The sequence below is a fragment of the Gavialis gangeticus genome, unplaced genomic scaffold (assembly GCF_001723915.1).
Source record: "Gavialis gangeticus isolate Ggan-Ray unplaced genomic scaffold, GavGan_comp1, whole genome shotgun sequence".
Classification (NCBI taxonomy): Eukaryota; Metazoa; Chordata; order Crocodylia; family Gavialidae; genus Gavialis; species Gavialis gangeticus.
The window spans coordinates 22,381,366-22,404,129 of record NW_017729002.1 but is presented as its reverse complement, the minus strand read 5'-3'; the positions used below and the strand labels follow the sequence as shown (position 1 = coordinate 22,404,129).

General features: G+C 46.1%; 1 protein-coding gene across 6 annotated transcripts in view; it reads left to right on the top strand.

Annotated features, from left to right (window-relative positions):
• Positions 1–22,764, top strand: part of LOC109290847 (ankyrin repeat and fibronectin type-III domain-containing protein 1-like) — a 680,006-nt gene that overhangs the window by 578,209 nt on the left and 79,033 nt on the right. For 5 of the 6 annotated variants that reach the window (XM_019507654.1, XM_019507655.1, XM_019507657.1 and 2 more), the window contains one exon: positions 4,062–4,190. The exons of the other annotated variant lie outside the window; for it this stretch is intronic. In XM_019507654.1, the coding sequence (XP_019363199.1) occupies positions 4,062–4,190 (129 nt within the window). The remainder of the gene's footprint in view (positions 1–4,061; positions 4,191–22,764) is intronic. 6 annotated transcript variants of the gene reach the window in all.

Below are 22,764 nucleotides of genomic sequence, written 5' to 3'. Positions count from 1 at the left end.
AACTTCCCATGAGGAATGACCCATTGGCTGAGGTGTAAGAAGCCAGACAGCACAAGCGACCAAAACAGTGCAGCTGACAAGGAACTGGGGTAGGTAGCCAGAGGAGTCTTTCCTACCTCTGTGGGCCCGATCCTCTCAGTAGTTGCACGTTTCTGGGTTCTGAAGGTCCTCCCCTTCTCTTACCTCCAGTGAGTACTTTACATGCTCTGTACTTCCCAGGAGGCTCAGCCTCTTGCCTGACTGAACTGAATGGAAGCAGAGCCCCACCTGGTACAAGCTGAGAGCTGTCCTGGAGCAAGTGAGTGCAGGTGATGAAGGTTAGGTGCTCCAGCTATGCCATATCCCTCTTGGACATTATGCTGTCACTTTGAGAATAGCACAGCTGTGGACCAAAGAATGATGCTGCCCCGTCAAGTTAAAGCAGTTGGAACCCTCTTACACCAAGTCTCAAACTGGCCCCAAGTGGCTAGGTTCTGGGGGCCAGCACTGGAGAGCCTTGAGTTCTACAAAGCCAGGCTAATTCTCTCTTTCCCATCTAATCTAATGCAGAAACTTCCTTGGAGATGAGAGATCAGCTTACTGAGCGTCAGTTAATTGAAATATTATTCATTACAGTATGAGCTTTGACATGGAATCAAAGGAGAGACTTTAATGGCAGGAGTAGTGTTTGTGTAGTGGGCTCTAGGAGATGGACTTTAATGAGATGCTTAAATTGTTCCTAACCTACTGCCTTCCCTGCCCACATTTTCTTCACCAGTGAAAGACAGAAAAATATATCCCTCCAACACCTTTCAAGACAATCCCCCTCATTTACATCAAAGCAAATGAGTTTGTTTTAATGTAATGAATGACCCTGGATCGTCTCATATTTTTCTTAGGGGTGATCATTCAGAGACAGGTTCCCCCTCCAAATAACTGTCTCCATCCTATCCCAAGCAGCAGCAATTCACAAGTTAAGAAATAAATCAATAAGCAGAGTTAATGAATTGAAGATGCCTGTGTTTAAAATATATCAGGGAAAATGGCTAGCTGTTTGTGGCTTGTTTCATTATTTTAAGGACAGACAGAGAGATTGTGTTTCTGAAAAATACCTTCTCTGAGATATTTGGGTCACCTGAAGCTGAGCGAGAGATGTATTAACTTCTAAAAACATATACACATAAAATGGCATGGGTGCCAGATGAGCAGCTTGGCATTCTTCTCCCTGCTGTGCACATATGTGGAAGTGGGACTCATTCACACGAGTCAGATTGGTAAGGTGAAGCGTCTTTGCAGCTAGAGTTGCCACCTGTCTTTTTTTTCCCACATTAGTCTTGATTTCCACCTCTCACTCTCTTAGGCAGACTCTACTGAAAAGGTACAGAGAGAACTGATAAGAGCTTGTTCAGGACATTAACTTTTAATGGTAGGCAGTATTACTTGTAGGCAGGAGGAAAGGTGATTTGGTTGGTACATGGAGAACTAGTATGGTCTGGAGCAGGGGGTGGAAGTATTTTAGGAGCAATGAGCCAAAAAGACCCAGCTCAGCCTCAGACCCAGCAATGGCCCCCCCAGTGCAGCTACCAAGACTGCTGCTTCCCCATCACCTAGGCAATGCCCCCTGCTACTGAAACATCATAGAAACTCTGGCTTAATGAGCCAAAGATGATCACTGTCACAAGCCCTAGATTGCCAATCCCTGGTCTAGAAGATAGGGCACTGCTGTTAGCTCCCAGCTCTGCCACTGACCTTCACAACAACCTCAGGCAAGTCATTTTACTTCCCAAGTGTTGCTGTTTCCTTCATGTCTTTTCAAACTCTTTGAGGTCAGGACTATTTTATTATGTGTATGCACAATATTGTCTACAGTGAGATCCTAATCTCAGACCATGCCTCTGTACATTGCTGTAGCATAAGTAATAATAGTAATAGCACACTTGAGGGTTTTAAAGCATGCTTGTATTTTAATGACAGTAAAATGTCCTTGTGTGGTTCTCAATAACTTCATAACTCATCTGCAGCTTGTAACTTTATCATGCAAGTTACAAATAAAGAGGTGGTTGGTGGGGAGCCATTAACCATCAACGCTGTGGAGTGAATCCAGGGTTGAAAATCCATGCAGGTTCTTTTCCGGCACGTACTTCCTTGGCCTACAGTAAAGGTTCTATGGGGCAGCATTGGTGATGTGTAGGGGGTGCACGTGCACTCCCCGAGATCGACTGTGCCCCCCCGGAAACCCAGCTGCTAAACCGGAAGTGCCACCGGAAGTGCCACCACTGGCTTGGTGATCTAGACTTGGGAGGTACCAGTCGCTCATGCCAGGCAGTTTCTACCTTCCTTTACACACATCAAGCCCTGCTGTCCTTGAGCATTGCTTTTTGTTATACTTGTGGAAGATGGTTGTACAGAGTGTGTTAGCAGTACCTGAGTTTGTGCAGGTGGGAGTAGATTGCACCCCCTTTGGGGCCAACAGACAAGAAGGGGAGGAAGAGCTCAAGTCTTAGGCAGAAGGTCAACAGGAGAGACTCCAGACCTATCGATCAGATGAGGCGGGGGATGCCACACAGGCATGGTCCCATTCTTGGAGCAGATTCAGAACAGAACAAGAGTGGAAATGGCCTGGATTGCTGCTAACTACCAGCAGCAGCTGAGGCAGGCTCATTAGGACTCCTGTGGGAGCTGGTCCTGAATTTCCCAGTCGAAGTGGTCATTGAGCAGCACCAGCCCACCCTCCCGTGCCATCTCCCTCCCCTGCTTTTCTGGCTTCTGTCCTTGTAGGCAGTGGTCCAGTGGCACCATTGAAGCAAACAGAACATGAGCTGCAACTCAGAGGGAGATTCAGTGGGTTTTCACTCATTCTCCTCTCTCCCTGCATGCCCATCTCCTTATATTCTTCTCTGCTCCCACATGAGTTGGCAGCAGTAACAGTGCTGCAGCAGCAACCTTTTGATTGAGAGAGGAGTCATGCCTTAGTGTTGGTGGCTCCTGGGGGCTGTAATTCAGCACAGGGGCTACAGGAGTTGCCTCAGCTGGGCTTTCCTGTGGGTGGTAATAAAGCAGGGAGAAGCAGTCACATGTTGGTACTGGCGGTTCCCAGAGAGTATGATAAAGCTGAGGCAGTGCAATGGTATCTTGGTATCAGAGTTTTCTATGAGCTGTGTTGTAATAAAGAAGAGAGGATGCAGTTGCAGCTGGTGGGGGAGGCTCTCAGAAGCTGTTGGATGCAGATCCACTCTGCTGTTCTCTATGCAAGCATGAGACGTGGTCACTATTAATAGGCCCAAAATCTGAACTTGCTTACTAATGCTTGCATTCTGTTTTCTATTCTCAAATGCCTCCTGGGTTGATTTATCTCTGTAGCAGGCTTCGAAATGAAAGCTGCAATAGGGTTTCAAACCCCAGCGTGGGAACCCATCAGGTCTTTGGGCCTTTTCTGAATGGGAACTTGTTTGGGACAGGACTTCATACAAGCTCCCCCACCCCATTTCTCCCTGTCAACATTTGCTTGGACCACTTTTGCTGAGCCATGAGGCAGGCAGTCCTGATAGGAGCCCCAGAGCAGCTCCTTGCCCCTCTATTCTGGGGTCACTTTCACCATCATGGAAATGGTCCAGTTCAGTGTTTCAGTCAAGTGGGAAGCTAGATCTGATGACAAGCTGGAATGCTTTGTTCTTGGGGTTACAGATACATCATGTAAAACATGACAAGATGGGAATTAAAACCATGGAACTTCAGTCACTGCAAAGAGGTGTGCTTTCTTCTAATAGCTCTTTCAGCCTAGCTAACACTATGCTTTGGTCAGTGATTGGGGCTTGAGGACTCTATCACAGGCAGCCCATCTGTCATATCTGTGCAGGATTTCTGCAGGGCCATATAGATGCCATGGAGAGAATTTGTCTTAGAAAAATGCTAGAACTGTTGCTGCTTTATACTGCTCTCTCTGAGCTTCCTGCTGCTGTCCCTGAAGGCCTGCTGCTGCTTGGCCCTTGTCTGCTGTGAGCATCCCTTGGCTTCCCTCTGAACCTGCTGCTTGTCATTGAGATGTGCAGTAAAGTTAATGCCTCTCCTTTCCCCCTCCCCAGGTCTGAGAGCAGTTTCTCTAAGTTTGCCCACCGCTTATCAGTTAAGCAGAAGCAGGAGAAGAGGAGGAAAGCTGAGTATGTTTCGGCTGAGCTGGCCGCCTTCCGTCCCAGGTCTCTGAGCATTGAATGGTAAGAGCTGCAAGGCAGGGCTGAAAGGAAGGGAGCTTGGGACTCTATCCCTGAGCTTTCTGGTGATGCTCCTGCAGAGCTGAGCTGCCTGCTAGTTCCAAGTAATATCCACAAGTCTGGAGAGAGAGTTGTTTCAGTGATGTGATTCCCAATTGCACTTCTTCCCTCTGGTGATACAGAGTGCACTGGCAATGCTGTAAGGCCCAGACAGTATTTAGGAATTAGGGAGCAGCCACTGTCTCCCAGGGCTAAGAGTGAGTTACCATGGGACAGAGAGCAAAGGTCCTTCCATTGTCTTAAGTGTATGAAGTAAAGAGATGCTCATTGAATCCTCAATGAGACCTTCCAGTGTGTAGAGCAGCAGGGACCCTTGCTTACCTTTCCAGCTGGTGAAGCAGAGGGGATTCCCCCAGACAGGCCCTACCAGATGTGTGAAACGGGGGGAACTTCAGATTAAGAGGTTCAGAGCAGAGAAAGTTCCTTCTGAAGACAGGATGAAGATGATCATGTGGAGGTTAAAGATACAAAACGAAGACACCTCCCAACCCCACTGGGGCTGGGAAGAGTGGGAACTCTGGGGTTAAAGGCATAGAAGGAAACATCCCCCACATTGCAGCATTGGAGTGAGGCCTCTCTGGGTGCTAGTAGACTGGGTACCTCTTCAGGGTCTGGAGCCAGCACTGTATGTGCTAGCCTGCCCTGTTAGTCTGTGACTTTCTCTCCTGCCTGAGCAGTGAGCATGCTCTGGGAGGCTCTGGTGGACGGCTGCAGCATCACCTGCTCTTTCCATTAAGACCATTATAAGTTCTAGCTGAATAAACCAACTCCCTGAATGCTGTTTCAAGGCAAGGGCATGCAGCCCCTGTCCTGCTGGATGTAGCTCTGGCAGAGGCTGAAAGAAGCCATGAGGCCTGTGTCTGACCTTGAGAAGCTTCTGATCCCCTTTGTGTTCCCCCTTTGGTGAGTGTTCAAGGGTAGGGCAAGGAACTGAAGCACCTGCAGGGTGCTTTGCCCATTGCTCCCGCCCCTCCCTTCATTCCACATCTAGCTCCCACCCATCCTCTTCTAGCAGCCACCTTGAAATCACTGCCCCAGGTGACACACCAGCCAGCCATACCTCAACTGGAGATGCCTGCCATTACAGGAGGCTTCCTTTTGGTAGGAGCACAGGGCCTGGGGGGTCTAGATACTTAGGATCTGTTCCTTGCTCTGGCATTGACTTGCTTTGAACATCTCAGTGTCTTATTCCCTTCCTATAACAGGGGCAATGAAATTGCCTAACTTTAGGAGGTGCTTTTGGGATTTTTGTGTGTAAAGTGCTCGAAAGTTGCAAAGTGCTGTTATGTGGGTGTGACTCAGAGGGACCAGCACACAACAGTGCTCTGTCTTGAGTTAAGCCATCAGCTTTATTCTGATCCTGCAGCCCCTGGTTGAGGAAGAAATAATTTATCTTTGTTTGTAAGATTTGAGGAGGCAGGTTTGGCATTAGACCATAGTTCAGTCCTCTCAGCAAAGGATTTTTGAAAAATTGTTCCCTTTCTTTTAGTTCCTTACATGGATAAAGATGGCCAGAACTACAAACATTTCTTTAGAAATTACAGATGTTTGCTTCTTCTGGAGATCTCAGGGACACTTATTGTAAGCTGTAACACCTTACCTGGAAGTGAGATGCTGTTGAATCCTTCACAAAGGCATCCTTTATTCATGATGTTAATTAGGCATCAAAGCTAAATAGGTATTAATGAAACCTTAAACAATTGGACTTAAAGTTGCTTTCCTTTCTAGTCACTCAATTTCCCCTCTCTTCTTATGTCTGGACTTCAACAGTCCTCCAGTTATCAGAGAATTTTCCAAATGAGACGAGACCTGAATTTCTTATGTACAAAACAACAACAAAAAGCCCCAGTTTTCTAGAAATAATAAACTAAACATCTTTGTCTAGCATAAAAAGACACTGACCCATTTTTCAATTTGCAGGTCCCTATTAAACATTTAATTCCTACAGAGTTTTTGGATTATCCCTGTGGTATAATTTAGCATATACTGCAAGTATTTTTTCAAACAAGTTGTCTGTCTTATTTATGTTTGTGTACTACCTTGTACAGTGATGTCACTGCAACAATAACAAAGGATGATATTTTATGAGGTTTTGTAAGTGGCCTGGAAACTAAACTTCAGTAAAGGGACTCACCATCCCACCATCAAACTTTTCAAGTACAATTGCTGTTCATAACAATAAACTCAGCAGTTTCAATGTTTTTACTGTGTAAAAAGCTGCGTATCCAAGGTCCAGAGAGATGATTTCAGTAGAGCAGATTATTATTATTAATGCTACTGCTTCAGAATTGAGATCTCCTATCTAAATACTTCAAGCTCTTCAACATGAATTCACTCATTAAACCTACAGGACTCTCTTAGGTGGGGAAGTATTATCATCCCACTTTCCAGATGGGGAGAAAGTAAGGCACAGACAGGCCATGGCCAAAATATGTTGAAGTGCCCATTAATTTTGGGTGCCCAAGCTAATGCACTTAGGGCGTGATTTGCAAAGGTATTGAACCCTCATAACTGAAGAGGAAATGCAGTTATTTAACAATCTGAAAATCAGACCCTGAATGTCTTCAAGCTGTGTATCAAAATCATACAACCATTCACCATCCCAGAAGGGCGCAGCACCCAGCTTGCCTGAGCTGCCAGTCCTGCATCCATCAGGTGTGAAGCAAAAACAGTCATTGCTCCTATTTAGAGAACTGTATTTAGAGAGCTCACACCTACTCTGAAATGTGAGTGAAGCAAAATGTTGCTCCTGAGTTTAGCAGCAGCTCCACCAACCCTGGTAAGTTCCACTTGTGAAAAAAAGAAAAAAAAAGGGGTGGGGAGTGGGGAAGGTAGGAGTAAAATATTGAGAAAACACTTATTTCATTCATATGTTGTTTACTGAAATAAATACTTCATTATTAGAGTTTCTTAAGCAATTTTTTTTTAAAGCTGGCCCCACAAAGTCCCTACTGTTAGGGGCCTATGAATATGCCACATCACCTCAGACCATTGAACCTTCTAGTCTGCTATCTTGCCCCTGGCAGATCCCTCTGCTGAATGCCTCAGAGCCTGCATAGCCAGACTGGTTGTTGGATCGATGAACATGGGGAGGGCTAATGCAGTGAGTGGGTTATATGTGTGGCTGCTTGGTAGATTCTATAAAGAAGGGTAAAAGGAGATTTTTAAAAATAATTCTTTCTCTCTTTTTTTCTAATGCTAGACATTTAGGTCTTGTCTAACCTGTTCTGCTGGAAGACTGTATGGGTAGCTGGAGAAGTGGTAGGATTAAGACATCACAATTTCCAAAAGAATGAAAAATGGGCACTTAAGAGAGGAAAGGATTTGCAGTCAGACTTTCTGCTTTCTGTTGGTTTGTTTAACACCTATTTAACTTGAATGTCTAAGCAACATTGGGGGAAAAGACGGTCTTTGTTAAAGATTGAGGACATTCTTCTATTCATGTCAGGACTGGGAATGCTGACAACCTATATCTGAGACCTCAAATGAATTCTCCAGTAAAACCAATGACTTTGACTTTCCTGATATCTCTAGGGTAAAGCAGAAATCTCCTTACACACCCTTGTCTTTCCGCTTTGGACAGGTCATGTTTAGTTTCTTGCCTGCTGAGAAATGATCGCTCAGTTCTCTACTTTACATCATCTTTCTTACCCATAGCAGACTGCTGACAACAGCTCCCTTTACCTTTTCCCAATTTCCATTGCCCTAGAGCGTTCCTAGGGAATTTAAGTCTTTTAACATGCTTTGACTTATTCTTCATACACTCGTTTCCTTCCCTCCCATTCCTCCCTTCTGCCTTGTCCCTGATTCTGTCATTCTTTAGTCTTTGTTTTGTGTGCTTCCTTCTCTTTCTTTTCCCCTTCTCTCTCATTTTCCCTTTGTGCTGCTTTACCTCTGGCTGTTCTGCATATTTCCCCTCTCTCTTCCCTTCCCATTATATATTGGCTTGTTTGTAATCACTCCCTGCATTCTCTGCTCCTTCCTTGCGTTCTTCACGTCGGGCAGCCTCACCACAGTGTATCGTGAGAGGAGCTGATTCCTGAACTCTTTCAATAAAAACAGAGTACATTCCACACTTCCCATTTGTTATCTCTGCTCTGCAGTTTGGCTGCTAGTTGCAAGCAGTTAAAGCAACACTGGCAAGAGAAGGTTGTCTAGTGGTTAGAAGCACAGGGCTAGTTGCCAGGAGATTTGGGCTCCGTTCCTGGCAGAGCAGTGACTTGCTATTTGACCCTTGGCAGTGCCTTTAATTGCTCAGTTCCCCTCAATTTAAAATGAAGATAATAATAAGAAAACCTCTGTGCTATGGCTTATTGAGGCTTAGACAGTGCCTAACCCTGTGTAAAGACAAACCTTTGCTGGAAGAGGTGCAGCAAGCTTCTCCTTGGTTTGCCCAAGGATAGAGTTCAGGTAGACTTGCTGAATGTGCCCTCAGCTGAGTGGAGCAGCTGGAACAGGGCTGGTGCCAACCAGCGTGCCAGTCTCCTAGCAAGTAAAGTCAACCTTGCCCACTGTGGTGTGGATGGGACCTAAAAGGAGGCTCTAATGGCTATTTGTGTTCCCTCTCTCCTCTGTAGAGCCTTTTGAGTTCTGGTGTGTGCTTCCAGTGCTCCAGCTGGGGCACTGAATCTCCCCAGCACCACCAGACCCAGTCAGGTTCCTTATACAGCGCTGCAGTCATTCATAGAAAGTACTGTATTGGAAGCATACAGTTACATCATTATTGTCAGGTAGATCAGCCCCTCACTTCAGACTTGTTGTAGAAAGCACAAAGCTGTTAAGGGAATGCTTTTACAACATTGTTTCAATTTTGGACTGAAGTAACAGTTTTCCTTTGATTTTAAATGTTGTCTGTTAGCACAGTAGCACCTCAGAACTGTACCTCTGTGCTGGGTTGAGCACGGCCAGCATTCAAAGAGGATTGGTGGGGGGTTCATGAAGTGTGGAGTTAAACTCATGCACAACTATGCCCCAACCAGCGCTCCCCCCATCCTGCTTTTACATCACAGAATCGTAGAAAATTAGGGTTGGAAGGGATCTCAGGAGGTCACCTACTCCAACCCCCACATCTAGAATCCTAGAGGCCAAATCCCACAATCCTCTACAGCTGAAAAGGATGGTGGGATGAGGTGAGTTGATGGGCTCTGTGTTTAGTTATTTTTTGACTCTCAAAATTTGAGAATTGTTTCCTGGAATGGTAAATGAGATGGCCTAAGTTATTTCCATTTCAGTAATCTTAGGTCTCACAGTCTTTCAGTCTGATTCTTCACTTGACAGAGAGGATTTCACTCACAATCTCTGCAGGGAACCAAAAAAGTCAATGACCAGCAGTCTCTTTTGAAGCCAAGAATGAAAGAGGCCTGTTTGCCAGACAGAGAAGAGCAACACTGATAAAGAAAAATATTGGACCTCATTCTCCTGTCAGCTTTATTCTTTTGGCTCCAGAGGATTTGCTCCTGATTTACACAAGGTTTGCTAAGAGGGGACTTGTGCACCCTTGATTTTGAAGCTTCTGACATGGTCCTAGCCAAAGAGAAGGAAGAAATAACAAGAGGGGGGAAATGGCCATTGATCATTTCCACTAAAATGAGGGCAGGGCATATCCATGTTTGTGTCTGAGACATGCACGTATTTGTGACACACGAGATTTCTGATGCAAGCTAAGAGATTTGAACACCCAGATCCCATTTAGTGAAGGGAATAGTGTGTCCAAATCTCTTGGGCGACTGCAAAAACACAGGCATTCTTCATGAACCACTCAGCCACTCCCCAGAATCTGTGGGCTGCTGGTTGTGCTGAGCAGTGCAAGGCCTGGTCTGGATGGGGCAGGCTTATTGTTAAAATAAAACTGGAGGCACTTTGTCTTGACTGGGAGCGCTTTAAGCCATCACTCAGGAACAATGGCCAAGCTATGGGGTCATTTGTTCTGGTATTTCAGCAGCTCCTCATGATTTATGGGATGTTTTGTTCTGCTGCTTGTCTTAGCTCCCCCTCTCCACCCTCCCTGTCTCCCTGCCTTCTCCATTTCAACTCCTCCACCCCCCTCCCAATTCCCCTAATAACTTTGGAGTCTCTCTGCCTTATGAAGTAATGGTATCTGTGACTTATTGAATTAGCCGTATGGAATTGGACTTTGACACTGCACTTGTGGTCTGCTCGAGTGTGCGACACAGCTCAGGGTTGCCAATTGCTAATATTCAGGAGGGCCCGAGCCTCAGTGCCTGGCTCTCATTGGCTTTGCAGAGAATTTCTGCTTCTGCAAGTCGATTAGGATCAGGCCCTGAGAAAGTAAATTTGTGAGAAATAAATGTGGTAAAGAGAAGAGCTGGGATACAGAAAACAGGGAGGCCTCTGTGCTCCTGCTACACTCCCAGAGTCTTCTTTCACTGTTCTCTGGAAGGGGAGGGGGTTTCTTAGGTTAAGGCAGGAGATCTTAACCATGTGCATACTGAAATTCTACTTTCCGTGTTTTAATCACTCTAGAATCCCACTTCCTTCCATCCAGGGCTCCCTTGCCTTGCAGTTACCCTGCCCCTTTCATATTGTGCAAGGGGCACCTCGCACCTGTTCATCCCAAATTGAGAATTTGGGTGTTCAGATACTGAAGCAGGAGTCAGGACATCTAGTTTCAGCCCCCAGATTTGCCACAGGCCCCCTTTGTGATCTTGGGAAAGTCTCTTAACCTCTATGCCCCTGTGTCACCACAGCAAAATGGAGCTACTGATAATTCCCTACCTCCTAGGATAGCCAGGCAGATGAATTTGATTGAGGTGTTCTCAGCTGATGGTGAGGGAAGAATCATCTAAGTAACAAGATAACAAGCAAAATCTGTCATTAGCAAATGATTGGAAATGAATAATTTATTGGAAGAAAATCACCTTTTATCCTCCCGTTTGTGACTCATCTATCAACAGATTGAGAGTTGCAAATGTAATCACTGCTTGAAATGATACACATTTCTGCAGCAGCCTGGAGAATGCTTGCTGTGCTACAGGCAGGTCAGAGTTTGTGCCCAGATTGCTTCTGTAAATCAGCAGCTTCAGCAAGGAGTTATGCATCAGTGCTTTAAAGAAAGTACTGTAAGGTGGATACGTAACTGGTTGGATCATCATTCTCAGTGAGTAGTCATCAGTGGCTCAAGGTCTAGTTGGAAGGAGCTATCATATGGGGTTCCTCAAAGGTTTGTCCTGGTTCTGGTATTGTTTAATAACTTCAGGAACAAGTTGGATGATGGAGTTGAGTGCATGCTTAGCAAATGTGCAGACTACAACAAGTTGGGTAGAGTTTGAGATACTCCAGAGAGTAGGGTTTGGATCCAAAATGACCTGATAGGCTGGACAAAATGGTCCACAATCAATCAGGTCAGATTCAACAAGGAAAAGAGCAAAGTCCTGCACTTGGGACAGAGTAATTGCAGTACAAATACAGACTGAGGAATGAATGGCTAGGCTGCAGTACTGCAGAGAAGGACCTGAGGGTTACAGTAGACAATAAACCGAATATGAGCCAGCAGCATGCTCTTGTTGCAGAAAAATGCCAACAGCATACTAGGCTGTATTAACAGGAATTTCACTTGCAAATCAAGGGAAGTGGTTCTTCCACTCTGTTCAGCCCTGATGATGCCTCACCTGGAGTACTATGTTCGGTTTTGGGCTCCACACTCCAAGAAGGATGTGAACAGTTGGAAGGAGTCCAGCAGAGAGCAACAAAAATGACTAGGGACCTAGGAGGCAAGACTTATGAGGAAAGGCTGAAAGATGTAGGTTGTTTAGTCTGGAGAAGAAAAGACTGAGGGTAAATTTGAAAATAGTATTCAAATATCTGAAAGGCAGTTATAGGGAGGATGGAGATGGGCTTCTCTTTCTAGTTGCAGGGGACAGACTGAAAGTAATGGCTTCAAGCTGCAGCAGGGTAAATTGAGGTTGGAATTAGGAGGAAATTTCTGATTATGAGGATGGTCAACCATTGGAACAGGCTACGTAGAGAAACTCTGGAGTCTCCATTCTTGGAAGTTTTCAAGAGCAGTTTGGACTTGGCTGGGATTGTTTAGTTGGTGATGACCCTTCTTTGAGCAGGGGCTTGGACTAGATGACATTCATAGACATTAGGGCTGGAAGGGACCTCGGAAGATCATCGAGTCCAGCCCCCTGCCCCAAGGGCAGGAAGCAGCTGGGGTCCCAGCAAGGTAAACATCCAAATATCTCTTGAAGGCATTCTAAGTAGGTGCTTGAACCACCTCTGGCAGCAATCTATTCCAGGCTTTGGGGGCTTGGACAGTAAAGAAGCTCTTCCAGTCTGAAATGGTTATGGAGGAGTTTGTGACCATTTGGCCTTGTCACCCCTTGGAGCTCTTTGGTGAACAGACGTTCCCCCAGATCCTGGTGAGCCTGTAAGTTTATCCCTTATAAACTTACAGGCGGCCACCAGATCACCCGTGAGCCTGCAGTTTTCCAGGCTAAAGAGTCCCATAGCTCTCAGTCTCTCGTCATAAGGTCTGTTTTCCTGACCTCTGATCATGTGTGTGGCTCTCCTCTGCACTCTCTCAAGCTTCTCCACATCTTTCTTGAATTGTGGAGCCCAAAACTGGACGCAGTACTCCAGCTGCGGCCTTGCCAAAGCCAAGTACAACGGGAGAATGACGTCCTAGGATTTGCTTAAGAAGCATCTATGGATGTAAGCCAGCATTTTGTTTGCTTTACTAGCTGCAGTATCACATTGAAGGCTCGTGTTCATCTTGTGGTCAGTAATGACCCCCAAGACTTTCTTCCATAGTGCTAGCCAGTGTAACACTGCTGAGCCTATAAATATGCTGCAAATTTTCCTCCCAAGGTGGAGAATCTTTCATTTTTCAGTGTTAAACACCATCAGGTTCTCGTTTGCCCATTTCCTGAGCCTGTCAAGGTCAGCCTGGATCTCCCTCCTGTCCTCAGGTGTGGACGCTTTACCCCAGAGTTTAGTATCATTGGCGAACTTGGCCAGTCCACTTCTGATACCAATGTCCACATCATTAATGAAGATGTTGAATAGTGTTGGCCCAAGGATAGAGCCTTGGGGGACCCCACTGGTCACAGTGCACCACGCCAATTGACTTTCGTCAACCACCACCCTCTGGGTTTGACCACAGAGCCAATTCCCCAGCCAGTGGATCGTGGTGAAGCCGAGGCTGCAGTTGGCCAGTTTTGCTAAGAGGTGATCATGGGATACCAGACTGAAGGCTTTTTTAAAGTAAAGATATATGACATCAATCTCTTCTCCCTTGTCCAGGTGATAGGTCACCTGGTCGTAAAAGGATACAAGATTGGTCAAGCAAGACCTACCTGCAACAAACCCATGCTGGCTATCCCTCGGGATATTGCTGTCGGCCAGTCTGTTAAGAATGGTCTCTTTGATAATCTTTTCTAAGACCTTCCCCGGGATAGAGGTCAGGCTGATGGGCCTATAGTTTGCCGGATCCACTTTCCTCCCTTTCTTGATGATAGATACCACATCAGCCTTCTTCCAATCTTTGGGCACTTCAGCAGAGCACCAGGAGTTCTCAAAGATTGTGCCAGGGGCTGAGCTATGATGCTAGCCAGCTCCTTAAGTACCTTGGGGTGTAAACTGTCAGGGCCGGCTGACTTGAAGATATCCAGCCTGTCAAGGTGTTCCTTCACAAGGTCAGCATTGATGGAGGGCAAGGAATCACCGTCACCCAGGCCTTCCTGTCCCATAATGGGCAGGGGTGTCCTTTTAGGACTGGTGAAAAACCAATGCAAAGTACCCATTTACCAAGTTGGCTTTTTCCTGGGCATCGGTTGTCAGTTGTCCCATCTGATTTAGCAGGGGTCTAATGTTACCCTTGCTTTTCCTCTGGTTCCCCACATATCTAAAAAAGGACTTTTTATTGTCCTTGATACTTGTAGCTAGTTGGAGTTCAGTCGCAGCCTTGGCTTTCCTGGTTTGCTCCCTGCAGGTCCAGACCAGTGCAGAATATTCTTCCTTGGAAGTGGATCCAGTCCTCCATCCTTTGTAGGTCTTTCTTTTTAGATGCAGGAGGTCCGCTAGTTCCCTGCAGAGCCAGGGGGGCTGCTTTCCCATTTGCTGCCTTTCCTCCTTGATGGAATAGACTTTGCTTGTGCATCCAGGATTGCTCCCTTGAGGAGCGACCACTCATACCGAACTCCCCTCCCCTTTGGGTTGTGGTCTCTTAGGGCCTCCCCGACAAGCTTCCTAACATTATGAGGTTCTTTCCAGCCCTACTTTCCTGTGACCTCATGATCAGAGTGAAAGAGGTCTCTAGATTAAGGCGCTCCAAGCACATGGACACAGTTGGGGTGCGAAATGGAATGGGCTGAAATTCAAAAGCAAACCAGCATCTGAAGACACAACTCCCTGCTCCAGTCCTGGCATTAGCACAGGGAGAGGTGAGGCGGTGTGCCATGCTGTCAGGAGCTCTGTGTGGGTGACAGGGTTAAATTAGACCTTGTGCAGCAGATTGGCATCCAAGGCTGGGGCACCAATGATGTCCCACTTAAGTACCACTTAGGTCAAGGGTTAGCAACCTATAGCCCATGGGCTGGATCCACTTCACAAACAGACTGGACCTGGCTGGCAGCAACTCAAGGAATAAGCAGTGTGCTCTAGCCACAGCTGCAAAAGAATCATCCCCAGGTTCCTGGTGCCTGTCTTCTTATATCTATTCTCTTTGCAGCGTCTGCTGATTACAGGGGGGTGCAGCCCATGGCAGGAGCTAGATTACAGGCAGTGTCCTGCGGTGTCAGCCACTGGCATAGGTCTTTTGATGAATGGGGAGAGAGGCAAGTGGGACCGTTTTTTGTTGTTTTGGGGGTTTTTTTAGGGAATTGGGCAGGCTTTTGCAAAAGCTGTGGTGGCACCATTGTTATACTGTGTGCACTTCCTTGTTGTTCTCTTCCTTGCCTTGCCAGACGGGTGCTCCCTAGGTTACTGAGGATGTACACCAAACTTAGAAAACACAGGGCTTTGTTATGGATAGATGGAGGCAATCATACCATAATCCAAAGCCCATTGAGCTAAATGGAAAGACTCTGACTTGATTCAGGTCCTAAGTGTCCTCTAGTTATATTGGCTTTGGTTTTTGAAGCCTTCTGTCCCGTGGTCAGAGCTGAGTGAATGCACTGAAGAGAAATGCCAGCAGTTGGATAGTTCAGAACAAAGTCTGGACTTTCAGTGGGAGCAGAGAAGGGACATGTTCGCCAGGTTCCCAGGAGTCAGTTTAGAAATACCATCCCATTCATCCCCACGGGAAAATGGTCTGGGAAGGGAAATGACCTTTGTTTAGATAGGACCTATACCAACCAGTGTTTATTTTTGCTCCTGTTGCTTTTGTGAGGCCCTGTTCCTGCTGATTGCTCTGCGCAGATGGGGCCTCACACACCCTGTCAGTAGTAGTATTGGCACCATCAGTGACAAGGGTGTTGCAGCAAAGAAGCAACAAGCAGAAGCCAGATCTAGTTTCCATATCCTTTAGATCTGGGGAGAAACCAAATGCTCATTATTTGTATGCCAGCAGCATGTACAGGCCCCTTAGCTCTCAGTACTCTGAAGATACATAGCAAGAGACATTCCCTACCTGGAAAGGCTTTTCAGTCTTTGCAGAAGGGTAGATATCAGGTGGGAGGAAGGAACTAGGACCTCAGTACTGCAGATGGGGAACCAGCCTCTTTTTCTTTGCCCTCACAGCAAAGAGAGTCATGGGTCACTCCAGGGAAAGACTTGGCTTATGGTTGAAACACAAGGTTGGGACTTGGGAGATGTGTGGATGGAAAAACATGGAGAGCCAGGTCCTCTGGTGTGTGTACAGCACCTAGCATGCTGGGGACCATACTGCCTTGCAGGCATATGCCAAGGTTCCATGGATTTAATGGCAATATGCCAGTTTACTGCAGCTGAGGATCTTCCCCCAGTTCCTTACCGGGACAAGCTTCTAAGCAGACATTGCAATGAAAATAATCCTCATTTTTCTTGGTTACTTTTAAATCCCCTTTTTTTCATCTGGTTTCAGTGGGCAAGAGGCGATCTGGGGAAATGATACAATATACTAAATATTTTTAAGGCAAATTTTCTGCGGGTGCTCAGGGTTTGGGGCTTGAGCCATTCCTGGAACCTTCCAGTCATGGAGATCACAAAAACATCTAAGACCTCCTCTTCAGTTTCAGAGGTGAGCAGCAGGGAAACCAGTTAAAAAATGCTAGCTCACTGTTCCCTGTGACTCGTGTTCCACTCTGACTGCTGAAGTCACCCCGAGTCCTCAATGGGAATATTTCTCCATGCAGCCCATCCGTTATCTTTCATGCACTTGGGCCCCTGTCATCTTGCCCATTTGCCTGGGGTTTTTTTCATCATCTGTCTTCCATTCACTGTGGTCTTATCCTGGAACCAACAGAAGCAGAGGGCACTCAGGATTTCTGAGGACTGAGGTTTGCTATGGTGTGTCAGTGTGGATCCCACTGGAGATGCCTGTGCCAGACTAGGTTCCCCACAGTTCTGCAGGACTCATTGACATTTGCAGCTAGGAAGGTTCTTAAAGGAACAGCAAAAGCAGATAACAAGTTTGGGAAAATAGTGCTATGATCCTAATTCAGGTGGTCAGCTCCAACTGTACAACACTCCCTCTGGGGAGCTGGGTGTGGGATTGGGTTTGTCAGTGGCCTACAGTGAGATCCGTACTGACCTATACATACAGAAGAAAGAATGATTACATTGCACAGCAATGGTTATTCTTCAAGATGTTGCAATCCATTTGGATTCCACAAGCAATCCTCAGTCCTGTTTACAGACTCCTCAGCTGTTGATGGCTTTGAGTTGCAGGGGAGTTGAGGAAGGGTTGTATCTGCTCCCAGTGCCTGTGTGGAGTAGCCTGCAGAGGCACAGGGTGTGTTTATGGCCCCACTAGTAGTCCAAAAGATTCACCTTCATGCCTACAGGCAGCAGGAGCCACACCTAGCACATTGAAGGGTAAGAAGCTGTTCTTTCTTCTTTTTTCACTTTCATAGTATGGAGGAAGATATTAGGTAGAGGGGTGACAAAATACACAGTGAATCTCAACTACAACAACTCCTGCCCTGTAAACATTGTGGAAGCCAAGGGTGGGAAAGGAATGGTTGATGTGCTTGTAGTTGCAACAGTGAATGTCTCTGACACATTTTAACCCAGACAATTCAACCTCTCTTTTCCCTCTCCATTTTTTATTCTGTTTCTCTTTTCTTACCTACAACCTTTTATCCTTTGTCTCTCTCTACCATCTGTTTCTTCTTCTTTTTGTTGTTGGTTCTGCAGTGGACAGAGGAGAGGCATGGTGATAGGGCTTTCCAGCAGCACTGGAATCTGCCTCATGGGGCTTGCAATTGATTGCTTTGCTTCTGGTTTGTCATTGGCCAAAACCCCCTTTTTGCACAAAGGACATTTTCTTAAGAACTCTGAATTAAAGTTGTGAATGTTGCCCCCATGGGACACTGGATCATAACAAGGACTTCTTTTACATGTGCTCTAGAAGTGGCGGGGTGGCTCTTTAATCAGAGCGGCTCTGACAGCCACTGTAATTAAAGTGCCGCAGCATCTCATGTATCGGCACCCCCATGCTTCAAAATGATGGTGGGGGTGCTTGACCTAAAGCGCATTCGACAAGCTTTAGTTCAAGCATTCCGCCACCATTTTGAAATGAGGAGACGCTAACACATGAGATTTGGGAGGCTCCTGGAGCATGGTAAATACCACACTCCAGCAGACTCGATTAATCAAGTCTGTGCCAACATGCTGTAATTGCAGCACGTTGGCGCAGGCTCTGCACTCATGTGTGGGTACCCAAGGATACTAAACAAACTCGTGCCCTCAAACACTCCCAGTACAAACTCACCAATAATGGTGGAGCTTTATGTATGTGAATGGCGGCTGACCATCTTGATTCTGAACCAGTTACAGGCCTTGCATGAATAGCAACTTAGAACAAGTCTTGTCCTCACAGGAGGTTGCTCTGCTTGGGATCAGTCCAGGCATTTGGCACTGAGCTGTGAGTTGTCAGTAAAATTCATGCCTGTGGCCTGGCCTGACATCTTTGTGCTGGATATTTTGTCACCCCTCTGCCTGCCATCTGCCCCAATGCAAATGCACTCCTAATGTTTTACCAGGTTCCCTATCCTCTCATGACTACACTAGCTCTGAGCAAATGTTGGGAATGTTTCTGCCTTAATGGGCTCAGCTCCAGGATTCATAGAGCTGGTGCAGTAAATAAGGATACAGTGATTCCAAGGGTGCAGCCTGGCCCAGCCCAGCCATTCATCCCATAATGGCATGCCTTCTTCTCATCTTCCATCACTCAACTGGAGAGCCAGGGACACTTGCACAGTAAGCAGAGTCTATCCAGCACAATCTGATTTTTAAAGCAAAGATTTCAGTTTACACTAGGTTTATTTTAAAAACAAAACTCATTTTTGTAACATTAATACAGTTCTGAATTTTTTTCCCCTGCTTCTTCATTTTTCTCCCCAGTATTAAGTAGAAATGTTTTAGCTTTAAAACTCCATGGTTCTCTAGTGAAGATGGCCTCTGGGAATGGAGATCAGGGCTCTCTTTTCATAGATTTCATAGATTTTAGGGTTGGAAGGGACCTCAACGGATCATTGAGTCCAACCCCCTGCCCTGGGCAGGAAAGAGTGTTGGGGTCAGATGACCCCAGCCAGGTGTTTGTCCAGGTTATTTTGGAGTAGACCCTTCCCATCCATCCAGGGCATAAAGACCGGGGAGGTGGGCATGAACCAGAGGCAAAGATAAGGAGGTAGGGAAATGTATTGACTGATTTTCCCCCCTCCCCTCCCTGTGCTCAGATCATTCCATGAACACCTATCACCAGGGACTCTGAGGACTGCTTAATACTGCCCAGATTTCAGAAGCATGTAGAAGTAGGAGATGTAGTGTGGGCTAGTGGATAGAGCATTGGACTGGGGCTTGGAGGTCTGCTTTTATTCTTCACTCAGTCACTGGCCTGCTTGGTGACCCTGCACAAATCATTTCTCCTTTCTGTGCCTCAGTTTCTCCCTCTATAAAATGGGGCTAATGATACTGAAGTCCTTTGTAAAGTGCTTTGAGTTCTGTTGATGCAATGCGCTAAAACGGGCTTAGTAGTATTCTCCTTATAATTATAGGTGCAAGAATTGCATTTCTTGGAAACCTAATAACTGGGAGCACTTCCCAGCAGCCCACGCCTTGCTGTAGAAGTCCAGCCTGGTTGTGAGCTTGCTTCAGTCTTTTCAGACTATCTAAGTTTCTGTATTTCTCGGCTACAGTTTTCCCTTAGGGTTTGTAAATCTGGGATCAGACACTGGCGCTGTTACTAAATGTTGCTATTGATTTGCTAGAAAGCACTCTGGCTACGGTTTCTGTCGTCTCCGTACGTGTGCTGTGTACTCTGCTGCTTAAACTGCCTCTGCGTTGGTAGCAGACAGTAAAAAATGTCTCTACTTCCCTCAAACTGTATTCCTGTCCATCAGCATCTTTACCACAGCAGAAACCTCTACTCTATGTGGTATGTGCTGAGAAGAAGAGGCTGCTAGTAATGCTTGTTTCTAGCCAGAGGCAGTGACAGAAAAGGCAACTGCAGCTAAATTCCCAAGTGCGTCTGTTTGCTGTAGGTCTGTGGAGTTCCAAGCATGGATATTCTTAAACCAAATTTGGAGCTTATTTTGGTTTTAAATGTCGTTGTAACAGCAGACGCTTGAGTCATAAGAGTCAGGGAAACTGACCCTTGCCATGTGACAAGGGCAATAACCTTTTGTAAGTCTGGTCTGGATAGAACATGGGGCAAAAAATTGAGAAAATGAAGCCACTTGAAGCCTTCCCTTCAGCTGGGAACCTGGCTAGGAACGAGAAAAGGAGGTTGCAGAGCTTCTAAATTTTCCTCCTAGTGAGTGGAACTGAAGAGAAATCAAAGCGAGTGTGTAATCCTCCGTATAGCTGCACTACTGGGCTCAGAGACAGGAGAGATCAGTGAGGGATTCCTGAGGGAGCCCAAGGGAGACTGCAATCCACTCCATGGAGTCAACCTCAGATGTCAATGAATACTAGGATCCAGACAGGAATGTCATTTAGGAAAAGCCAGTTTTCTTCACAAGAAACTAACTGCCAAATGAGACCCTTGAGCATTATGGTACAAACCTGCCTGGTAAAGCTAAGTCACGCGAATTAGATCCTGAGTGATATGTGGCTTAACTGAACCTTGGGCCAAAGCAAGATTGTTGCACCTTTGTATTTCGGCATCTCTCCATACCATGGGCTGCATACAGTTTTCCAGTCAAGCTCTTAGAGGGCATTTTTGCATCATAATGTATGAGATAATGATGCTTGGGGAGAGAGAGGTTATCTATGGAAGAAAACGTTTTATAATGTACCAAGCCTATGTCTGTTTGGAAAGCAGGGAGGCTGCCTTTGGACACAAAAGAGGCATGGTGATGTTTACCCATTCACTAAAACTTTCCTTTTCTGTATCTCCATTCAGTATTTGCCATCAGATATGGCATGAAGAGAACTTCAGCTTTAAGACATGCATCTGCCATGCCATCAAGAAAGGGAAGGTTTAACCAGTTGGCGCTGTTGTCTCCTTTTCTGCAAGCTACATTGCCAAGAGATCCTCTCCTCCCAGTGTTTTTCTGGCTTACTTTGCACAAGTCACTTGCTGTAAAGGGTATGTCACAAGTGGGAATCATGCTGCCTTTCCCGTAAATGCAGAGTTCTCTTGGGCCTTATCTTTGGCTGCTTCCCTCCTGGCTTGCAATCTGGACAAGTTCACAACAAGGACGTCAGGCCCTGTTTGGGCACGTGAGGCAGTCCATCCTGCACACAAGAGCAGCATCACTTACTGCCTGGTGGCAGGGACAGGACAGCGTGACTGCAAGTCTAACACGCCAGTGCAGTTATGCTGCTAGCAGACCCCTGGCTGTTGGTATTAAACACAATTTAACATTCCCTGCCCCATCCCTCTCTATCCCCCAGTTTAACTTCTTTCCACTAGGAGGCACTTCTGTCTGCATGGGTCCTTAGAGAAACAGCTCTTTTGTGGCTTTCACTGAAAGTTGCCAAGAGGTGGTAGAAAATGCAGGACTGATAGCTTGAAAGTCCTCAGGTCATCCTTTACAGCACAAGTAGCCATAAGGGCAAACTTCTTCCTGCAGTATCCACCAGGTGCCTCCACCTTGAGATTTCACCCATGAGGATGAAAGAATAGTTCATCCCTCATGGCATGTTTGGACTATGTTCTCTGTTTTATCATTCCCACCATCCAGCAAAGATCTATTCATGGGGCTGCAGAAGAAGAGCAACCCAGCCATGTAGGAATAGCAAGAGAGATTTTCCCAAGGCATCTTAGTGACATAGATCAGTTGTCTCCAAAGTGGGGTGCACGCACCCCAGGGGGTGCACAAGACGATCCATTGGGGTACGGGAAGAAAATATTAGAACTTCTATTTCTATTTGTATTTATATAAATATACATATATTGGGGGTGTGTGCTCAAAAAATTTTTACTGATAGGGGTGCGCGATCAAAAAAGTTTGGAGACCACTGACATAGATAGATGCTTTTAAAACTCCTATGAGTCCCTCTGTGGAAACATTAGATCTCCTGAGTGGGCAGCGCAGTGGTTCTGGGATTGTCAGAGATCCATTGCTTGCCCTCCTCCAATGAGAGGCTTTTTTCCTTGCATCCCTACAGAAGCTAAGAGAATCCCATTAACTCTTCATGCTGCTTTTTAATCCCTAAAGCAGTGAAGGATTTACTTTCCAAATTATCTGGGTTTCTACCCATCCCCAGCTCCTCTCCCTTCTTTTTCAGAAAGTGCATTCTCATTGTCCATTCCTTTTTTGACTGAAATGTGCCATCCAGATTGAACAGGGATGTGATGATGATTTAGATCTGACCAAGTGGGAGACCTGTGCTACCCTGTAATTGATAAACTGAGCCCATATACTTTGTCATTTGCATAGTGGGATGATATCTTTGAGAGCACTTACAGCACCTGATTAACTAGAGAAATCAGGGATACTGTAGGGCTGCTGAGGGGAAGTTTTGCATTAACACTGCTTCCTGCAGTCCCCTCCACAGACTGCTGTCTTTCTGGCTCAGAGGCCAGCTGCAGATGCCCATCTCTCTGCTGGCTCCTGCCACCCAGTCACCTTTCTTTGCTGTGGCTAGTAGTGTAAGAAGCTTCTTCCAGCCAGACAGTCTGCACTGACTGCTGTTGGGAAGGAGAAAGACGCTATGTAGGGAAAAGGACAAGGATGGAATCTCTGTCTTGACACATTTATTGTAGACGGGGCCGGTAGACGCCTATTGTTAAGGTTGCATAACACTTTCCATTCTCAGTTTGTTTTCAGTTGCTTATACACCTTTGCCAAACTTCAACTGTTTGGGCTGAAATTTTCCATGTGTGCTCTCTGCCTCAGGCAAAATTTTTCTTTTTATTTCTTTCTTTTTTTTTTTTTTTTTAGCAGGGGGTTGGGGGAAATGGGCG